This window comes from Corvus hawaiiensis, chromosome 8 (genome assembly GCF_020740725.1).
Source record: "Corvus hawaiiensis isolate bCorHaw1 chromosome 8, bCorHaw1.pri.cur, whole genome shotgun sequence".
Lineage (NCBI taxonomy): Eukaryota > Metazoa > Chordata > Aves > Passeriformes > Corvidae > Corvus > Corvus hawaiiensis.
The window spans coordinates 15,882,728-15,905,115 of record NC_063220.1 but is presented as its reverse complement, the minus strand read 5'-3'; the positions used below and the strand labels follow the sequence as shown (position 1 = coordinate 15,905,115).

At 37.3% G+C, this 22,388-nt stretch overlaps 2 protein-coding genes across 2 annotated transcripts in view; both read right to left on the bottom strand.

The window, feature by feature from the left end:
* Positions 1 to 348, bottom strand: part of BTAF1 (B-TFIID TATA-box binding protein associated factor 1) — a 52,383-nt gene extending 52,035 nt beyond the window's left edge. The window contains exon 1 of the mRNA XM_048311702.1: positions 261 to 348. The gene's annotated coding sequence lies outside the window, so the exon portion shown is untranslated. The remainder of the gene's footprint in view (positions 1 to 260) is intronic.
* Positions 349 to 470: 122 nt separating this feature from the next.
* LOC125329557 lies at positions 471 to 22,239 on the bottom strand. Its single transcript, XM_048311704.1, has 12 exons — positions 22,160 to 22,239; positions 21,247 to 21,323; positions 15,345 to 15,420; positions 11,816 to 11,947; positions 10,849 to 10,972; positions 8,393 to 8,453; positions 8,243 to 8,289; positions 7,731 to 7,806; positions 6,765 to 6,866; positions 5,320 to 6,237; positions 4,403 to 4,507; positions 471 to 2,773 (listed from the first exon to the last, which is right to left on the bottom strand). The coding sequence occupies exons 2-12, from the start codon at positions 21,273 to 21,275 to the stop codon at positions 2,461 to 2,463; spliced, it is 1,983 nt and encodes a 660-aa protein (XP_048167661.1). The 5' UTR covers positions 21,276 to 21,323; positions 22,160 to 22,239; the 3' UTR covers positions 471 to 2,460.
* Between the last annotated feature and the right edge of the window lie 149 nt (positions 22,240 to 22,388).

Sequence of the window (22,388 nt, the reverse complement as noted above, 5' to 3'; positions counted from 1 at the left end):
GAGATAAATGTCAGCTGGAATTTGTAAAGTATTATGTGGGCTTAGCTCTGACTTATTCCATTAGGAACAATAGGGTGGAAAGCCTTATCCTAAATTATAAATAAATAAGCAAACAAACAAACAAAACTATGTCTATTTCCATACAGTCCTCTCAAAACCACTTGTGGAAAGATCCTGTCTAAGAATATTCCCTGAAGAGAGAAATTCAGCATAGGTAGGAAAGTGATGTTTATTTTGTCAGATAACAGGAATTACTCCACCTGATTGTTTGCACCTCAACTCTCCAAGGGTCCTGCAGGAACTGACAAGGGCTGGTAAGAGCTACTGCTGATCCTAACTCCTTATGCCACAACATTTCTTCTTCACTGAGCTCCCCAGTGCACCAGCTTTTCAGCTCTCCAGTCTGAAGTAACAAAGGATTGACTGTAGGGTCACTGCAATCCTAAATAACAAACCACAAAACAAAAATACAAAGGACAAATGTTTGCTACTCTTTATTCACTTTATGAATACTGCATACATAGTATAAAAAAGCCCCAAACAAATACTTGTAATATCAGTCTGTAATTCGTGGGTCCCTGCTGGAGAATACCAGGAAGGGTGGTTTTGTGTTGATTTTTTAAAGGATCTAGCACTATAGTAGCCCATACTGCTGATCTTTCTTGCTTCCAAATAAAGAAGTCTAGATAAAGATTCTCATCTTACAGCTTGGGAAAAAAAAAAGAAAGGCAAGTGAAGGAACAAATGCCTTTTCTTAACATTTAGTGTTCAGTTCCACCACCAGTTTATATAGACAGAGCTTCATTCCTGCGACCACATGAATGAAGCTCACCATCAGATTTAATGGCAAATACAATTTAATGGGAAATACAAAGCTGCTGTGAAAATGAGAAAACTATTTACTTTGTACAATGAACAAAGCCAAAGTTGTTCTACCAGTTGCACAGGCAATGAAGCATTTGCAGTATGAATTTATATCCATGGAGTCCTTTGACTAGGAGAACTGTTTGCATGTGTTACAAAACAGGAGTTACAAGATATTCCAAACTTTTCAATTCAAGTTCTTATTTAGTACAGGACCATGAATTCAGAAATCTGAGTTTTATGCTACCACTAAAAGGCAAAAAAACTTTGTGGGTTTTGGCTACGAACACTTCTTTTTCCCCAGTTTTCTACTCTATACCTACACCCTCTTGCTCTCTTGCTTGATGCTTGACAGCTTTGCTTTTGAGGCAGTGTCTTAACTGTATGACTTAAGTAGCTTGCATTCAATTGTTTATTTTAATGTAATGGTCTACCTTTATCCTTATTTATTGTGATGCCTTTTAAAGTATTACTTTATTAAAATGCAATATTAATGAAAAATGTAGGTATTTTAATTTACCTAACTATTACAGTAATACTGTTTTCCATCCTATGGAATAATTTCTTTATCCACAATAGGAGCTGTTGGTGCTTCTGTGCAGCGCTGGCATAAATTCAGTTACTGTTTGTTGTAGTACCTTTGTGAGAGCCACAGGCAGTTCAGGAGACTGTTCAATACATGACTCTTAAAAGGACCTCACCTGAAGAAGTTATCCTTCTGATTACATTGCTCTGCTGTAAGAAGAAACTAGTAAAAAACAGAACTGTGGAGTAAGACAGATATGACTGACAAACAAGGACGTGCAAGTATATAGGCACCAGAGCCCTTGGCTAGTCGAGACAGGTAAGGTGACATACATGACCTACCTTCCTTGGGATTTGTTCCTGAGAAACTGGTTAAATTTACCTACAGTAGCTATTCTGAAACATAGGTAACCTAAGGGATCAGGAGAAAAATATACAATCAGGCTGAGACATTTGAATTACTGAAGAGGAAGTTTGGCATTTAGAATATTCAAACTCCACTTGCTTACATGTTCTTAACAATCTGGTAAAAAATTCTGCTGTGAAAAACAATGCAACTAGGTCAGTTCAGTGGATGATTGCAATGCTGCAGTGATTGTTAGCAATAATTCAAACTTCTGTTTTTAAATTAAGGGATGAACTGGACATAACTTTGCTTCATTCATTTCTAAGTATTTTTCCTATAATTTCAATGTTTACCTGATAGTGCAGTGTTTTATTATGCATCTGGAAATCACATACGTTTTAAAGAACTGTGAAACAAAAAACAACCACAATAACTCAGAAAGTTCTTTGTTTTAAAGGGTTGTTTGTGTCAGGGTTCCAATTTCACTAAAAGGAAGGACTACTTTAATTCCATGTGTACAGAGACATTGTCTCCAACTACACTTAACAAATACAGCCTAATAAATTTAAAGAACCAAACATCAGTAGAAGCTAATCTTACAATAGAGACCAGTTCTCTACTACTGAAATTTTCATGTAACTAATTTGCCTAGAACAAAATTGGTCCACATACAAAATAAAATGGGTAAATGTAATTCTAAGCTGAGCATACACTGTCCTTTTTATTCAGTTCCAGTTGTAGTGGTCTCTTGGTGCTAAATCATAATGTGATCTCTCTTCCTCTTCACGTCCACAATCTAGTGGCAGACCATAATTGTAATCAACTGTTACAACCGGTAATCTTTTACTTTGTTCCATGTTTCTGGTAGTTTCACCCTGAAAAGGCTTTCTTTCATAGTCTATTGAACTATCTTCTTGGTGCATGGATGAAGATGAGTGCATTGTTCGTGAGGAGTATGGTGCAAATCTGTTTTTTCCTCTATTAAATTCCTCTGAGGGATGCATTCTCCTATTGTCTTCAGGACAATTCGGTCGATTACTGTAAGAACAAATATGAACAGTGAAATTCTTAGAAATAAAACAGTTGATTTACTGTTGATGGCCACCACTAGAAATTAACTGTGTCTAACATTGGAAGAACAATTCAAAACCTCATTCTTGTTTTTACCCCCTGAAATGAAAATCCTCTCTATGGATGTTGCAAACTTGTTTGTATTAATTTTCTAATTCTAGTGATTAAAATTACAGCTCTTTACAGTAAGTAATTCTACTAGAGGAAGTTTTGTTTCAAGTGCTGTTTACAATTAAAATTACCTGTTTACTGAGGATATCTTTACCTAGGGGATGTTTTTTCCTAAGTCCATGTTTTCATTTTTGTGTATAATATGTAACAATAGCTCTCTAGTACATAGTCTCAACAGGCAATAATATACTTAGGAAAATATTTTAATTATTAATTTTTCTGCAATAGAAGACTCACTCTCCTACAAAATACATGTGGAAGGATCTAAAAATGTATATACATTAGGTTAGGGTGGGTTTTAGGTAGTCCTGGCAGAGTCGCCAGAAACTCATGGCTTTTGGGACTACCTAAAACAGAAGCCAGACAAAATTAAGAGAATAAAAAGTGGTTATATTTATTGAAGGGCCTTCAGGTACATTTAGGGCAGACGAAGGCGCCCCCAGGGGCTACACCCAAAAAATGAATGATGGGTCATGGGTTTTCATACTTTTATAAGTTTGGTCCATTTGCATACTGGGGGTTAATCTTCCAGTTACAGCTTCGGCTAATTAAGTCATTTACCCCAAGTTTGCTCCACCCCCAACTTACTTTTGTTTTCATTTCTGGGGGCCTGAGACAGTAAGGTGCCCTTGATTACCAGGCCTAGAGAGGAATTGTTTCGTTTGACCAAAATGGGAAAACAGTAGCTAACACTCTATGTGGATTTTAGAGTTATACACTAAAGAATTGCAGGATTACAAATATATGAAAAATATAAAAGCTAAAATCCTAAGGCATCAATAGATATATTGGCTTCAATTCTCTTTACTCTCAAATACCTTCCTTACTTGGTAAAGTAAGTGGTGTATAAACCCAGTTCAAAACAATCTTTAAAACTTTTAAATCTTCTCCCTAACTGAACCATAGATTCACTTAGACTGGAAAGGATCTCTAGAAATACCTAAGGCCACCTCAAACTAAGTCTCATTAGATGAGTTTGTACAGGGGCTATGTCCATTCTTAAAGAATGTGGGATGGTGGCTCTGGGCAACCCATTTCAGTGTCTGAGCATCCTGCACAGTACAACTCCTTAGCTCGTTGTACACAGCACCTAAGATTTAAGTATAGCATCTGTGTTTTGCTTTTTTGCTTACTGGTAGTTGATTTTCATATTACGTAGTTCATTAGCTTGAACTGTGCTTGTAATGTCAACGATTGTATCAGGGATTCACACAATAATCACACTCAAAACTCAGTATTAATGGACCACAAATTAGTCACATTATTTGCTCAGTGCTTGGATTCAATGGGTTAAACTGCATTTAAGCAAAAATATTAACACAGATTTTTATGCTGTGCAGTTAATTTATATTTTTTAGCTAGGAAACTGGGGGAGTAACACTACAATGGTAAGTCAGAAAACAATGTATGCTATCTGATGCTTACCTGTAATTTCTGTTAAAGTCATCATTATCAGACCCATAATCTCTGTGAAGTAAAGGAGATGAGGAGAAATGAGGTTCTGGTATATTTTCATGGGAAGAAAAGGTTCTGAAAAAAACCAAGAGAATTGCATGTTAAGAAGACTGCCAACAGTTTTAAGACTTGGAAAAAAAATACACATCAAATGAAATAAACATATTTCTTCTTTTAATAAAACTTAAAATTTTAATAAAAACGGTAATAACTGTATTAATACCTCAAAATCATATGCTTCATTTTAATAACGTCCTCTGTTTTAGTGTACAATGGAAGAAATTAAATCAAACTTAACTAGTCCAATAAATCTGAAATACATTCTGAAATATTAAAAATATTTTGAAATATGTCAGAACCCAACAGGTTTACTAGTAAGTGATACATGTATTTGTGAGATTATAATTCAAGTTCTGAAGCAAACAGATTTCTAACAAATTATTAACTCAAGGAATAAACAAAGGGAAATCAAACTTCCTTGTAGCATTCCCATTTATCTGTGTTTGGCTGACGGGATAAATAACATTTAATATCCTCTTCTGTCCAGAGGACAGCTTTTTAAGTGTAAGTTTCTATACAAAACAAAGTGGGACAAGAGTTCTGTTTCAAGCTAAAAGGTAAAGGAAACACATACTTTAAAAAAGCACAACCTTCTAATTTAGGAAACATTGGCTTTCGAAGCTGCAACACTCCAGCTTACAGCAAACTCTTCCGTAAGTCAAACCAAGAAAAGTTAATGAACTGATCATTTATATATTAAAAGGATGATTAATTGATTTTAAAATAATTCACTTTTAAAAATACTTAATTTGCAATTTAAGTTAAAACTGGTGAGGTTTACACTTTTATTCTGTAATTCTGTTCTTACAGCTCAAGGATGCTTTTACCTGTCTGAACACCATTCACGTGGCAAGTCATTGTGACCTGGATGATCACGAAAAGGTCTTGGCCTTTGTCCATGCCCTTTATTACCATAATCAAAATCTTTTAATTGAGTCTGTTCCTGTAAGCCATCATAAGGCTGAGAGTTATGAAAAGGTCTGCACCGTTGTCCAGGACCTTTATTATCATAATCTTTCAGTTGCATCTCTGTTTTTAAGTCATTGCGAGGCTGGTGATCATTAAAAGGTCTCAACCTCTGCCCCTGACCCCTCTTAACAAATTCAAAATCTCCCAATTGCATCTGTGTCTGCAAGTCATCCTGTGACCCATAGTCATGGAAGGATCTTAGTCTTTGGCCAGGACCTCTGCTGGCAGAATCCAATTCTTTTAACTGCATTTGAGTCTGAAATTCATCACGAGATTGGTGGTCATGGAACAGTTTTCGTCTCTGGCCACGGCCCCTGCTACCGAAATCAAAACCCTTTGACTGCCTGTCTTCCTGCAAATCATTAGGAGATGGATGATCAGGAAAAGATCTCTGCCTTTGCTCATGGCCTCTGCTGAAGTCAAGAGACTGTCTGTCTGCTTGCAAATCATCATGAAACTGGTGTCCATGAAAAGGTCTCAAACTTTGTCCATGTCCCTTGTTACTGAAGTCTAGGTCCTTCAGCTGTGTATCTTCTTGATAATCATCATAAAACTGGTGATCAGTAAAGGTTCTTTGTCTTTGTTCTGGTCCCCTGTTGTAGTCCCAATTTCTCATCTGCACTGATGTTCTCAATTCATCCTGAGTTTGATGGTCATGAAATGGTCTTCGTCTTTGTCCAGGACCCTTATTAATGAAGTCAAAATCGCGCAGCTGCATCTGTCCTTGCAAGTCATTGTGAGGGTGGTCATCATAAATTCTTAATCTTTTCCCAGACCTGTTAAGAAGTATTCAGTATCATACTTAGAAGTGCTACAAGTCATTAATGAAAACAATTCCTTTTTAACCAAGAATTTATATGAAAGACATTGCAAGTATGAAGGTATCAAAACTACTAATAATCCAAACTGTATGTAAGATTATAAAACCTTCAGTGTTAAAGCAGAAGCTGTTACAAACATTCAATTGTAATTCTATAGTACTTGTAAACAAGCAAAAACAGTGATTCAAAATTAATTAAAAATAACTGCATATTATTGTAGAATAATAAAGAAGGACAGGCAAAGTAAAACCGAATTTTCCTAAGTGAACTAATTACTTACAGACTTTTAACAGCATACATTCCCTTTCTTTCCCTTATCTTGTCACTGTTTTGTCAAATTCTGTAAATACATTTTACATGAGTAGGCTACATTAATAAAATCTCTTTGGGGTATCTATAGTATTTTCAGTAAGAAGCAATTTTTTTCCCTTGTGGTCCTTTTTTTTTGGTTTTGTTTTTAATTCCATGTTTCAGCCTATTACCCTTGAAAATCTTCATTTGGGAACCGCTCTACAGATCCTTCCATTGCATGTGGTGGTGGGATAATATCTTCATCTGCATCCCATACATCCATTCCAAGGTTACTAAGAGCGAAAAAAACCATCTCACATAAGCTTCCTTTTTTAAAACATACTATTGACAGAGAAAAAACCCACCCCCTTAAAATTCTTCAGTTCTGAATGACAGAAATTTTATGTTAAGTAAAACTTACAGACAACTTAGAAAATGTTGATCTTGTAAATTTATTTTAAAAATCTGACATGAGTCTAACTTAATCCTGCACAGACTATGAAAAAATGATAGGAGCAAAACAAAGGGCCTTCATAATCTAAAAAGAAACAAATCACTCAGATATTAATTTTAAAATCAATTTATTGCTCCAAGGCATCATTGGCACAAATACCTTAGGATGATGTAAAGGTTGGCTGCTCTTAGGAAAAGGTGATGATAAGCATAACATTCTTAAACATCAGGAATACAACTACTATGAACAGAGGGGACGAGAAAAATCTTCCATGTTCCCGTGGTTTTTTATTCTTAAAATCGTTCTACTATTTTTTTTAATATCTTGTTCTACAGTGCCAACAACAGCAGGCAGATCACACAGCTTATAAAGACATCTCTGCAGTGACTTCTTTCAGCCTCTGAGAGAACGCACTCAATACACTCGTCACAGTATGATAAAAGCACAACAGCATTCAGTAGTAGTTGTCAGATTGAAAGAGCTTTCGAACCATATACATTGAAAAGATGAACAAAGTACACTGCACTTCATGTTATTCATCTGAGAATACACAAACAACTACACATATTTACAATCTATGTGTAGTTTCATATTAAAGGTTTAAGAGGGAATAATTTTGGCTTAGGACTGGAAGTGAACTTTTAAAAAATGCTAGGAGACACACTGGAAAATCTTAAGCATGCAACTAAAAGCTTTTGTTTACCTTCGCATCGGTTGTGTCCGGAGATCTGTGAGATACACAAGGCCATCCATGCGATGACCTCTGGCATCGCCAAAAGCTAAAACAAAACCCATACAGTCTAATGAAATGTGCTCAAAATGAGCCAAGAAAATGTGAAAGGCAAGTTTCTGTTCCCCATGAGATGCTGAATTTGAAAAAATTCCAACTTGGTATTAAGTATTTCAGCAAGCTGGCATCATTGCAGCATTTTTTTTAAAAAACCCTGAAACTAGAAGTGGTAGCAAACTATGACTGAAAACTCTATCAAGAAAAAAAAAAAAAATTAAGCAGCTAAAACATACTCCTCCTATGCTGTCAATTTGCTATTGCTCAAGTCCTGCCTGGAATAAAATCAACAGTCAGATAAAATCTTCTACATAAGCCAGCACATGAAATTACTGAAAAGATACTAAAATAGAATTGTAGTATTTGTGAGTTTTTAGTAATTGTGAAGTACAACCTGACATGTGCCTTAGTTCTAACTATATACATACCTTGAATTGCTGCCTCTGGATCCCAGCCTTCAACATCTATAAGATACCTGAAGAAAAACATGACTATATTATTGTCCCAAAGGGAATACAGAGTAATATAAGGATGCTACTTTTTTGTGAACAATGATTTCTGTTTTCATACAGCCTTACCTACATATAAGGTAGCCAGTTCTATTAATTCCATTAGTACAGTGAACGCCAATGAGTTTCTCTATCAAAAAAGGAAAGAGTCTTTAATAGTTCAGAAAGTGAAATTAATAGAAAGTTAGCACAATACAAGAAAAAAAAATCTCTGCCTTTCTAGCAAGGTCATGATAAATAATGCTTGCTATTTACAAATTCTACTGTCACGCCTGTAAAACAGACACATCCAGATGAGACATATGTCCTCTCTATGCTGGATCTCTAGCAGCTGTTAGATCACTACTTCCAAACTTGTGACGGCTGAGATTGACTCTGCAGAATGTAGAAAAAAAAAAGAGTGATGCCAGGTAAAGCACCAGGCCTCAGCCACTGCAGTAACAGGAGAAAAAGAATAAAATATGCGTTTGAAAGCAAATCTCAACAAGCATATGTAGAACTGAGGAACTCAACTAACACATAATGCACCTAGAAGTATGAAACGCCTAGGAGTATAAAATACATGGAGAAAAAAAGGACCAGTAATCTTTACAGAAATATTTTCTTTTTAAAAAAGATTATACTAATTGGCCAAAGGCTAAAAAGCAGAATAACTTACTATTGCTAGGGTGTTTCAAATGACAGATTTCCAACAGAAATAGGGAAACTCTAATACAATCATGCAAGGCACTGGTAAACCCCAACCAGAGTATTTATATTCATATTGAAATGTAATGAAAAAAAATCAATTTCAATATGTATAGAAAGGGTGGCATACTATGATGGTCATAAAAGAAGAAAGCTTGTCTTATTTAGTCTGTAAAACCAAATCTGAGATGCTGAATGTAATAGTGGGGACAGAGAACAACGATACTTAAAGGGCAAAGCTGGTATAAGAATAAATGTATAACTGATTAAGAGTTTTAATCTAGATTTTAGAAGAAAAATTACCATCATCAGAAGAAAAAAGTTTTGGCAGAGGCAGTACTCACAGACGGTCTTTGAAACAGGATGTTGATAAACTTTTGAATTACATAAAATATAACTGAGACAAAATATAACTGTTTGCCACAGATCAGGACAATCAAATTGCCACGTAAGTTCATTACAAGTTGATGTCCTAACAACTCAAACACTAAAAAAAACCCCCCTTCTTGGGAAGTATTTGTAAAAAGAATCCTGAGATATTTATTTATCATTTATATCTTATATTTTATATATTTATTTATATATTATATTTATTTATATAATTTATATATTAGAGGGATAATCTAAAATGGAGGCCAAATTATGAGGAGTAAAGTTCTCCCAAGTCAGAAGTTACATAGGCTCTGCCAAAATGCTCTTACGAGCTGTAACTGCAGGTCAACATCCAGTAACAAATCAAGAATTGATTCTCTCAAGATCAGATTCAGATACAGACTATTCTTTATCACACAATAAAGCAACAGATCAAAACCAGCAGAACACTAATAATCACCAGGTAATTTCCTTAAGCTCAAAAAGAGCAAAGGAAGAATTTACAAACTAACTTCCTGAGCAAGGACAAAGGCTTTTTCTTATACTTTTTAATTTTCCCAGTAGTTCTAATTCAGGCTCTCATACCTGAAATTTAGGTCAGAACTTTTTCACAAAACACTTGACCACCCACAGCAAGACCCTGTTATGCTTTGCAGTAAAACCTGTACGCACTCGGACAATTACTATCACTATTTTCTCAAAGAGAATGCCAAAGGAACCACAGCAAATATCATGAAAAGGCCTGAAAGAATGGTCCACCATTATTGGATAAGCAAACAAGTAACAGCTGCCTACAAAGAATCGCTACCAAAAGAAGTGAGAACTTAAAAGCTACAAACACACTGTGGCAAAATACACACTAATTTATTTTCACATAAAAGCACCTTATCCAATCTTAGCAAAAACTGTCCTGTTGCAGACACTGAAACAGCAGCACAGCCACACTGTGGAAACACTGACACTGGGTCTGTAATCAGATTTTCAAGAATTGTTCAGATCTGAGGGCAATAATGGACTCATAAGTCAAAAAAACACTACGTCAGACTAAATGGACTGAAACTGCTGACACATATCAGTGCCCAGTGCCATCAGAGACCCAGTGCTATTTAAAACATCCATCAAGGGCTGGCAGCTACAACACTCAGCTGATGGTAAACAATTTGGGTCAGACAGATGAAGGCCTTGTTGCAGTTACTTTGACACGTAACACAAATGTAACACTACTGGGAAGGGCATTTAAGTTAGCAGTCATTTTTAAAAAAATATGTTTTGTTTGAAAAAAAAGATACGTAGTGGTTCGCATACTGGATCTTATTATGCTAATAAAGTGGAAAGTGCTGTAGAAAGTCTGAGATCCCTGGCGTCATAAATTTTATTGAATATTGAAATTAGTAAATGCACAGTTAGTATTGAAATAAATTTTTGGTGAGGGATTTTCTTTTACATCCTAGGATGCTGATATTTACCATTTCCTGCATTTTCCCAAAGGAATTTTCTGACCCACTTTTTGAACTGTAGGATAGTAGCATTATCAGGGACTTCAAGTCCAACAGTATAAAGTTTCTTATACTGCACACTTTTAGGTAAATCCTAACAACAAAAAGAAAAAAACAATGGTAAAAATTACTGAAGTCTTGCAACAATGAGAAACCTTAAGCAGTATGTAACATAATGACAATGTAAACCAGTAGTTCAAATCCCGAATAAAAACTGAAAACAATCTTGACACAATTGTATACAGATACGCTCTCAGAAACTACCAGTAACATTTCTACATTAAAGACCATCTCAAACAAGGTTCCTACATAAGATTCATTTATCCCTGCTAATAAGGCTGCACATTAACTAAGGGAGCTGATTCTTGTCATTCCATTCTAACCCATTTTACAATCATTATCAGTATTTGTCCCTCCTATCCACAACATATAATCACATATTCACTCCCTTAATGCTTAGAGCCCATGTGCATTCAAAGATTTGCGTTGTTATAACACTGCCATTTATTCTCCTTTTCAACAGGAGGCTGATTAATCACAATTGTTTGGACCATACAGCTAAAAATTTTTAAATTGATAAAGTAGTTTAAAAATGTAGACCTTCTTAGTGGATTCCACTGAGGATCAATAAAAAGAACCACCTAGGAATAAATGAGAATATCTTCAGGACACAGGGTGTAACTATTCTGCATCTTTTGTGCAGTGCCTGGCACTGAAGTCTTTGTCCATTACTGAGTTAGCATAACACAAACAAGCCACAAATGTAACTAGCTGGGAGAATGAGTTAATTCCTCTGTGATAAAACATTTATTTTCTATTGGAGACACAAAATTAGTCTAGATGGCTTATGTGTCTATTCCAATCCAAGGTAAGCAAATCTGTAATTTTAAAACGTAAGTTGCAGTAACTATTTACATTTTTATTAGGCTTTTGTTACCTTAACTTCATAGTATCGTGTGGTATATGTTAAATCAATAATTAATCCAAGCTCCACATTTAGGGCTTTCATTGCAGCAATTAAGTCTTTTGGTGTAAATTTCTGGGTTGGGGTAAGCCTCTGGTTAATTGCCTACAAAGAAAATGGAAAAGAAATATTTTCTTTTTATGTTCTAATAACAAGACATTTGTAATATTCATCTGTTTCAATTAGTACTAGGAAACATCAATATTTAAAAGGGAGAGTTTAATTATCAGAACCACATCCATATATTATACAGGTAAGAGTAACCAAAAAGAAAGCAAAAATTTATGTATTCCTATTCAGATGAAAATGCAAGACAATGTGAGCATTTCTGCTTGTAAAATGTTAACAAACATTATTAAAATGAGCTCTGATTTGATAGACACAAAAATTCTGAAAAATGCAGCATGTATGTACTGATTTTTATGTAACTAAAGACACTAAAAAGCAAAACACTACAGTCTACTTCCCCCAAACAAATTTTGTCCTGCACAGTAACTCAAAACTAAAAGTGTATTTCACATAAAATATTAGAAGTTGTGATACAAGAGTTCATTTCTAAAGGTTTGACTTTCTTCCCACAAATGTTATGCAGACATTTTTATCCCTGCTTCATCTCTTGACAGTGTACTTGCATGTCATTTAGCACTGGGAAATATTAAATAAGACTAAATATCGTGACTAAGAAAGCTGTGTGTTGGTGGATAATGAATAATTCATTTCATTTGACAAACAGCGAGAAAAATGTTTACTCACCCTATTGTAGCTGTGTTTTTTGAAATGTGTTCTTCACTTTAGGTATGAAAATGCCTCACATACTCAAGACTGGATTTTCTCTGAATAGTGCACTTGTCCATTGTGAGAGCCTTTTGACACAGGCTCAGCCAGAACCAATAAAGACAGTGGCAAAGATGCAGCAGCCTCAACCACCTGTCAGTTCCTTCATCAACAAGAAATTCAAGCAGACTGGACTCAGAACTATTGGAAAGGAAGGCAGCCACAGACCACATACTTCTCAGAACCACAGATGCTATAGGGTAACTAACCATTCCTGGTTTTGACTGTACAGATTATAATGTAAAATACTAGCAAGCTCTTGTCTCAAGTCCGGAAACAGAGACAGGAAACCAAAGTAAAGAATAAACAGCAGGGCAGTCATATCAAAGCTGGTATGTGATTAGGAAGCTTGAGCTGAAAGGAGGAGGATAGAAAGCATGTAATAAAAGTATTCAGTCCTATGTATTTCAGACACCAGTGCACTGCTGAAAAAAGTGGAGGTTGTAGAAGTTTAAACAAAATGAACATGAGTCAGTTAGGTCACTGCTACTCAGCAGTAACTCTTAGTAAAATCTGAAACTGAACTTAACAACTTTGAGGTGACAAAGATGAATCTGCAAAAGGTCTACAGTAGAATATTAAAGAATTTTTACTATGTGACATGACACAAACTGAGGAGGAATGTAATTTACAAAAATAAGGTATCTCCAAATGTATTGTTTGATTGAGTAGACAGTTAAATCTGTTATGAAACACTATGGTTCGAAAGGCTCATTGGAATTTTCTGAAAAACTCCTGCTGAGTATTCAGTAGTTTAGGTGTTTAATAGGGCTTTGAGAACGTGAGAATCAATTCTAAAAATCCTCCTAATGGCATGGGAAAGAACTTGCCCAATTCTTACTACACTACAGTGCTACTGCTAGCATTATAATGGTGATGTGAAAGGAAAGACAGAAAATCCTTCCAAGTAAACATATGATCTTTACTAACAGCACATCTTCTAAGACAATAACCCTTCTATCTTCAAATACTGAAAGTGTGTTTTCTCCCTTTGGGCAAAATCACCAATTGTCAATTTCCCAATACATAGCAAAGAAGTAAACTGCTGCATATTTAAGAGGTCTGTTCCACCAATTTAATAAATAATAGGACTTCTGACAAACTATAACCAATCAGGTCTTCAGCATTTTCACACAGATTTACTGACCACCTCTGCAAAAACATCACAGTCTAGCCAGCTACACATTTTATGTGTATTCTGCCACAAACTCTATCACCTCCAAGCACACGGTCTCTGGCAGACTTGTCATTTCTCTGTCTTGCATAGTTGAGACTGAACAAACTGAAGGGATAGAAATGATACAGATTTTGCATATTTGGGTATCAGACTTTATGTCTGGCCAAAACAGCTTCCCAGAACAGAGATCTGTGCCCCAGGGCGATCAGTAGGACAGGAAACGAGCAACATGCTGATGTGGAGTAGTCTTTGTGACAAGAGCACGGAAGCCAGTTATAAATCTACTGGATTTTATATTCACAGCTTGATTTGTTGACCGGCAGTCTTGGTGGAAAGGCACACAACTGCCGTACAATCCATCCACATCTTGGAGAACATGACCAATGTTAAGCATGAGAGCCTTGGTGTCCAAGGAACCAAACCATCATCCTAAAGCTGTAAAAGCAGCTGCAGGAAGCAAATCCTGCAAGCATTTCACTTCAGTCATTGCTAATAAAACTGAACTGAATGGTGACTGAAAACATAATGGGTACTAATATACCCAAAGAACCAAATTTTTTATGTATGAATACTAGAGAGCAATCTGTAGACAAAAGCTTAGACAGAACATTTCCCCTTTAACTGCTATGGTTACATCAAGCCACTGTATTTTAAAAATGCTTAGAAACTTTTATTTCCACTGTATCTAAAGCAAGGACTTGTAGAAGTTAATTTATGCAGCACTTGTCCTATTAGCCCTTCTGTATAAATTAACACTTATTTGCCCAATGCCTCCAAAAAGGCATAGGCACCAAAGAACTCAACAGTCTCAACAAGACAACCTCCACATCTTTTAGAATCGAAGAATTTAAAGATTTCACTCAGTGTATATAATATCTTAGGATGGCTCTTCATGTCAGTAAGACTCTAAAGGAAATACTAATAAAAATACTTTACAATTAATTAATTATTACTTTTAATTAATAGAAGAAATCTATGAAGACTTCTTTTTTAGCTATACTATATTCCACCAGATCACTGAAGCTTTTTGCTTATGAAATTGGCAATCTGGATCTGTAATTTTAAAAGTTCTGCAGTGGCTGGTATTCTTCAATGAGTGCTTAATTTCCATAAAATTATACTTTGGCTTACATTGCCTGGATTGTTATTCATATCATAACCCCTTCCATATGATTTTCTTAAAACAGCCATGAAAAGATGTTAAATAAGATTATGAATTTAGGCCACTTAACAGTGATCAAATGAATTATGCTGATTGATTAGAAGCTTGATTATTTGTAAAGATAAATAAAGAGAGTAACATCAAATATAAACCAAAATAAGAAAAATATAGAATATTATTTTTAAAAGCCAGATGGCTGAAAGGGCTAAATCTGAAAAAACTATTTTTTAAAAAACTTTCTTGAAATTTGCATGTATAGTCATGCTATTCTTCATTACTTGAGCAGTTTATCTAATACAGCCAATTTGCAGTTACTTTATTATACATACCCCTTTTAAAGGTACTTTGAACGCAATAAATCTTGTTCCTGGTATAGGCTGTCCAACTGGTGTCAAACTCCGCCATCTGTAAGGAAAGAAATATTAATTTTTAAATATTTTCAAGTTACATGATTCAACAGAAGACACTCGCAGTACCAAGCACATAAAACTTGCTGTTAACATACAGTATAATTAGGTCCCCAAATCTGCAATTATTCCATGAAGTGGTTTCAAAGTATCACCAGGACATTTGAAAAGAGTCTTCTTCCTTCCTTCTTCTTCAACTTCCAAGAAATTCCTCTCCTCAAAATGGCAGGATAACATATACAAACAAGTAGCACCAATTTAAAGCAAAGCAGATGTGTAAGGTTCAACAGGTTAAAATGTACTGTTGTAGTTGGTGGACATTTTTCAACCTGACTGAATCAAACACCTTAAAAAAGCAGCCACAGGCACACATCAATCATTTAGTTGACAATGAAATGCAAAGTTTACTTCCATTAGCAATACAAATCATCTGTATTTTCCAAAAATGTTTCCTTTGTAATATGCTTCTTTTTCAAAGAAACACTCTTGATTGAACTTTCTCTCAACATTTTGAAAAATACAGAGGATATTCCATCACACCAAAACCTAGCACAAATCACCAATACGAAGACTTGTTACAACACTCAAAACACTTGCAATTCTAAAACCACAAAGAACTGGTATGCACAAGTTCTACACTGTACTGAAAAAGCTCTTGATCTATAATATTTCAGAGATTTCAATTTTTTAAAAAGGATGAAAAGCATTATCTGAAGAGGAAAACAAGTTCATCAGCAGATCAATTTTACCTTCAAAGAGGTAACTTACTAAATATAGAACTATTAATTTTTCTTCTTCTGCAAGTGCAAATTATCTCTATGACCTACCAAGGTGCAGCTGAGTGACTTAAAATCTACACAGGCTTTTTGCATTTTTGGCTAATACCTCAACTATTAAAATACAAAACATTTCCACTAGATTCTTTAACAATGGTGTCCATTCCCTTGCAATTTTCTGAATTAATGCTTAAATACTCCCTTTGAAGGGAGCAGCCAACAGCTTCTAGATTCCTTTCTGGTGTTCATCAAACTACACCATTTATGAAATAAACATAATACTAGATTTTAAAATATTCTAACCACTGAGTACTTTGCTTTGTTCGCAATTCCCCTATCGGACTGTAACAAAAACTAGAAGTTGGCTGGGAAAATTCTCAATGAAACACCTATATTTGTCATAGTATATAAATAACAACATCAACATTCACAGATGCTTGAAACTAACAACGGAAACACAAAGCACGGTGACCAAAGTGTATTTGATATTAACCAATCATGTAACAATCTACTACATCCATGTATTTAACACTAATTTATCTCTGTAATCTTCATCATGGGGCAAAGAACAGATCAAGGCTCACAGTGTAGACATATAGGTGCTTAGTTTAATGGACAACAAATGAAGCAACATAGGAGTAATAACTCATCATTAGGAAGGCTGTTGCAAACAGCTGGTCTGTAGAAGACATACAAGGTGAGCAGGTGTAAGGGCAAGCTAGAGATGAGATCACTGAGAGCTGTTTCAAATAAAACCTTTTACTAAATGATAGATTTTTGCAGGACTTTGTATCTCCTAACTGCAACGAGGGAACAGAAACAGTCCTCTGCAAGTAAATAACATGTATTATCTAAGTGTTACAATGATAGTCTTCCCAAGTGAATTTTCAAGTTTGTAAACTTTGGAGTCTGGTAGCTTTATGCTTGCTGTAAAATATGGAAACAAAAATCTGAGACTATGTTCCATTTACTTCTATATAAGAGATGTAAATTTTACGTGAATCCATTAAGATCAGAAATTCAGTGCTGTTTTAGCCTGCTTTCTCTTGGAAAACTATGAGTGGAAATAAACCATAATTATCATAGGAGCGTTTAGAAGTGAAAAAGAGATGATCAAAAAAGGGCTTTAAATCTTATTTTAATTAGCAATGTAAAAAAGGCTTTGCAAAAATTCTGAACTTTTTTTCATATTAGGGGATTGACAGAACAATACCCCAGGATTACCCAGTTTGTTGTCAGACGTTAATAAACTTGGGTTTTTATTCTCTTGTATTTAAAGCCATTTAAATCCTCCCAGAAAAAAAATCTGCACAATCAGCAAGAAACTCAAAAGCTGCTGACAGCTCTATGGTAGAAAATGAGCAGAAGTCACTTTTCATCAAAAATATAAAGGGTATGTGTTCCATGTTATCTTTAAAATGGTATTTAAAAAGGAAACTTCAGCATACTGCTGCAGAACTAAAAATAAAACCAGCAGATTGAAATTAACCAAAGATTAGCTAAGGAAATAAATTCAGATTTGTTCTGTTGTCAACAAAGGAACATGGTTGGCAATCAAAAATGGCCTGGACTAAGGAAAGTCAAACTCTTAAGAGAGTAAGTATAGATAAAGGCAGAAATTATCAAAGACGAGCTGCAGGTGGTCACATAAACAGGAATTACAGGAGCAAAGACTTAACTAAGCATTTTAACAAGTAAGAATGAGACTTGTGAAGTGTGATTTGTACCCTGCTTGAACTTAAGTGGAAGGAAGAAAGGCAGGAGTCAAAGGTGTTATCACAAGACTTGGCACCATCATCATCCCCATACCAGTGACTAAGAGCTAACAGAGGCTTGAATGAAAAACAAGCTGGCATGAAGTTGCTGATTATGGATTACATCCACCTGAATATTTTATCTGCTTTGGTTAAAACTTTTATTAGAGCCAGATGTGGAACACACGTTTTTTTCATAACTTAGTTTAACACTACTATTAAGGTCATATGGAAGCTTTAATTTCCAGTAAAATTTTCTGGTTTAGAACTGATTCAGAGTAAGATTTACTTCAACTACTGAAATACTGTCACCTCTAGCAAGATTGTTTAGAAAATACTACATGGAACCTCTTCTTTTTTTTTGGCTACTGATACTGCATGATATACATGCAGCCTTATTTTCCAAGTGACTTCTATACCTCTTTAGACACCAGATTCAAAACTGATAAGAAACACTAATACAAATAAAGTATCACCCTTCTCTCCCACTCATCGTTGAACATGTACAATCCCTTATGCTACAGTATTTAATATTCCTGTCTAAATGAAAATGCTGGTGCTTTAAGTCTGGACAGGAAAAATTCAATTAAAGAAGCATATTTACAGTGCATAGGCAAAAATAATTCAGCTTTGCCCTTCAAACAAAAAAATCCCACTCAGTATTATTTTATACTATTCAAGGGAAACATGCCGGAAGGTGACATTTCTGCAGATGCTTTTCAGAACTGAACTGGACTTTATGTAATTATACCCATGGCAGGATTTTGGATGCTGAAGCACAAATGTGTACTAATCTGTAAAAACATCAGAGTATTTTATGACTTGTTATGCAGCTTGGACTCTCTGGTTCTCCACTAAAACATCATAATGTAAAACTACTGAAGGATAAAACCATTTGAGACGCTGTGAAGAATCAGAACTTGACTCCATGTGGAAACTGCAGTGCAAGGGGTCACTTGAATCCCTCTTTTATACTGCTATCTCCTTTTGCTACAAAATTACTTCACCAGCACTACCTTGTAGGTTTGAGACCTCAATGGACACTGTACACTATAGCTATGCTTCAAGACATTACTGGGAAAATAGAGAAATACTCTTTATCATAGAATGGCTTGGGTTGGAATAAGCCTTAAGCATCATCTAGTTCCAACTCTCCTGCCACAGGCAAGGACACCTTCCATGAAACCAGGTTGCTCAAAGACCCATCCAATCCAGCCTTGAAAACATTTGCAGGGAAGGGCACCCAGAACTTCTCTGGGCAACCCATTCCTGTGCATCACCATCCTTACAGTGAAAAATTTCTTCTTTACATCTAATGTAAACCTCTTCCAGTTTAAAGTCATTACGCCTTGTCCTAAAACAAAGTTCACCATTTCTTGTTTAGTTGCCCTATTCCTACTTACTAACTTCACCAAAACCTCCAATTTAGTGTATCACTTGTAATAGCATAATGAAATTTGGATTAAAAGTGTTAAGAATTGATGCACTAACAGAAAGACAATCTTAAAAGATGCCTATGTATAGTGTCACTTTCCTTATCTCTTGCTGTACCGTTAGACCGAAAGAGTTACTGGTAGATGTACTGCTTTACAACATGGTGATTGAGGTTGTACTTCCACAGTCTGCACCGTCTGGACTTGTCCTTATGCTGCAGTGTACCATACTCTCACTTCTGCCAGCAACTGTTTCTGGGGCCACTAAATTGCACGTGCAGGATCATAGATTCAAATTAGTTTTCCTTAAGTCCCTTCCAGGGACTTCTATGTTTTTCTGGCTTACTGAATTGACAGTGAAGAACAACGGCTGTGCAAGCAAAAGGGTGACATCCGTATCCTGCTGCATGAGCCTGAGGGGCTGACAAGGCCTTAAACTTCTTTACTGCCAAATCCCCGTTCCTGTGGATGTCTAGCTTGATTTCTCAGCAGTATAAAAATTAAGTATCTGGAGGAGTTGAAAGGACTTCAGTATCAGGCTCTTTGTCAGAAGGCAATACCAACTTTTTAACCAAGTACTTGACAGTAGCTGTTTCTGTCCTTGAAAGGTATTAGCTTCCAATTGTAGAAGTCAAAAGTACAGTCCACTGATTATTCCATACTTAAGAAATCCACATAGCCTGAAAGCTTCTCTAGTTCAAATGCAGGGGGTGGGATAAGAATGGAGAAATGAGCACCTGATTCTCAAAGTTGTAGTAACAATTTCCAAGGATGAAGAAAACAAGGAGAGGTAGTTCTTTTTGGATTTCTGAATCGCTACTTACAAAACCAACCCACTTTAGCTCACTTTTATTCAACATTTAACTGAAATTTCATCAAAATTTTCAGAGAAAGACATACTTAAAACAGCTTTTTTTTTAAAGTTTTATTCTAATTTTAATCCCTGAGTTTGTCAGCTAGTAAAAAAACTTCAGCTTCTTTGTTTTTTAAATTCTGTTCATCTTTTGTTTCTACTTACTGCGTTTAGACCAACAAATATTACAGGAATGCATGTTTTTTTGTATCTTATTGCTCCTCCTAAGAATGCTCTTCCTAAACCTACTTAACACTTCTGCTGAAACCAGCATAACGTAATTATTTCCTCAAATAGTGTATAAACTGCAAGTTATTGCCCCATTACAGTGTGCCTTTATATCTCAGCATACCCTCCTATCCAAAAAGTTTGTATTGATGTCATCAGAAACACATGGGTTAAAACTCTTGACTTGGCCTTCTTTTTTTGTGCTTTATTAGAGCTGAAGAATAGAACTTTATCTGTTTTAAATTATGTCATTCTGTGGTCCACATATGTACTCCCAATCAAGTCATCAGAAAGCCTGTATCGTGCATTTGGGTTAATTTGGGATTATTTTTACTGATACAACATTTCTGTTGTCCTCTTGTTAGAAACAAAAACATGGGATTTTTCTGGATCTGAATTCACAAAAATATTCTTTGATCTTATGCATGCAACCACCTGCTTCCATCTTATCAACTCTTCCTCCATTCCTAGTAGCAAACATGTGAGAAGTCAGAAGTACAGACTACTCTCCCATTTCTCCAAAAACATACACTTGGGGGTAAAAAGATTAGGAAGAAGGAACTGTGTGCGGTTGATGAAGGAGAAGTGTTCACAGACAGGTTGGAGCATTATACTCACCTGGGGGATGAGTGGCTGGGCTGTTCCTGTCTTGGAGAAAATACCTACCTTACCTGTCTGTAGGTGGTGAAGATGCTTGAGGCAAGAAAACGCCTGGGGCAGTCAGTGCCCCTTCTCTGTGGGATGCCCGCTCCTGCCTCTTGCTTAGTGAGGGATACTTACCCATCAGGGATAGTATTCTTCTTTACCATGCTGAAAGCAGGAGCAGGCAGAGCAGGAGGCAGCGGTGAAAGTGGGCACTGCAGCAAAGGAGAGAGAACCGCGCGGTTAACACGGTGCTAATCTCTTTCTCCATCAGTGGGCCTTTTCACAGGGCTGAGTCTCAAGTAGAACAAATCAAGCAGCCATCTGGGGCTTGAAGTTCTGCATCTTGCAAGTTAGCCTATTTCTCCACTGCTACAGCACGACAAGAGGGAAAGACAACTCACCTCTCCTCTCCAGGTGACCACAAAACAGAGAGAGGAGAGGCGGCGGATTTCTCTCTAACTCTGGCAGCAGCGCTGCAGGCACAAAGATCTTCCTGGCAGTCCTTTCTGTCCCACTCCTGCGGCTCGAGCGGTCTATTCCGCCCTTGCGCTCCCAGTTAGAACACGTCTCAAGAAGAACCTCCGGGCAGCTGCAAGAGGCGAGGCCGGCACCTCAGCGGTGGAAGGACGATCTAACCCCCTAACCTAGACGGGTCCGATCCCGGCGGACCCCGAGCGCCCAGCGACCTCGGGGGGGGGGGGGGGGGGGGGGCGGGGGGCGCCGGGCGGAGGGGCGTGGGGAGCGGCCCCCATACCCCCCCCGCTCCTCAGATAACGCTGATGAGGCTGCCCCTCACAGCCGCATGTCCCCGGGGCAGGACCGGCTGCGGTGCCGACCCAGGGCTCGACGGCGGCGGAGCTCGGGGCAGGGACAAACAGAGACCGGGGCGGTGGGAGGTCGCGGCCCGGCTGCGGGGGGCGGGCAGGCAGCTGTCGAAGGAGGCGGGCGGGCTGTGAGGGGAAGGGCGCGGGCTGCAGACGGTGACAGGGAAAAGCCCGTGCGGCGGCAGGGCGGGGCGGGGAGGAGCGGGGCTGCGGGCGGCCCGTACCCGGACAGGATTTCCCTGGCGGAGGAAGGAAAGGCTGGTGCGACACAGAACCTTCCCGAAAGAGCCGCGACTGCGCCTGCGCGGCGGCGGCGGCGGGCGGAGCGGGGCGGGGCGGGGCGGGGCAGGGAGGGGCGCGGGGAGCGCGGCTGCGCCTGCGCGGCCGCTGAGGCGCCGGGGGCGGGGCCCGCGCGTCCGGGGGCCAATGGGGCGAGGGGCGGTGGCGGTTCCG

Bases quoted from the DNA above. Each gene is read 5' to 3' on its own strand.
- LOC125329557 (XM_048311704.1), bottom strand. From the start codon at position 21,275: ATGGTAAAGAAGAATACTATCCCTGATGG. The intron at 8,290-8,392 runs GTAAGGCTGTAT...GTTTTTCTTCAG, and splicing joins ACTGGCTACCTTATATGTAG to GTATCTTATAGATGTTGAAG. The intron at 2,774-4,402 runs GTAAGCATCAGA...TTGTTCTTACAG, and splicing joins GACTTTAACAGAAATTACAG to TAATCGACCGAATTGTCCTG.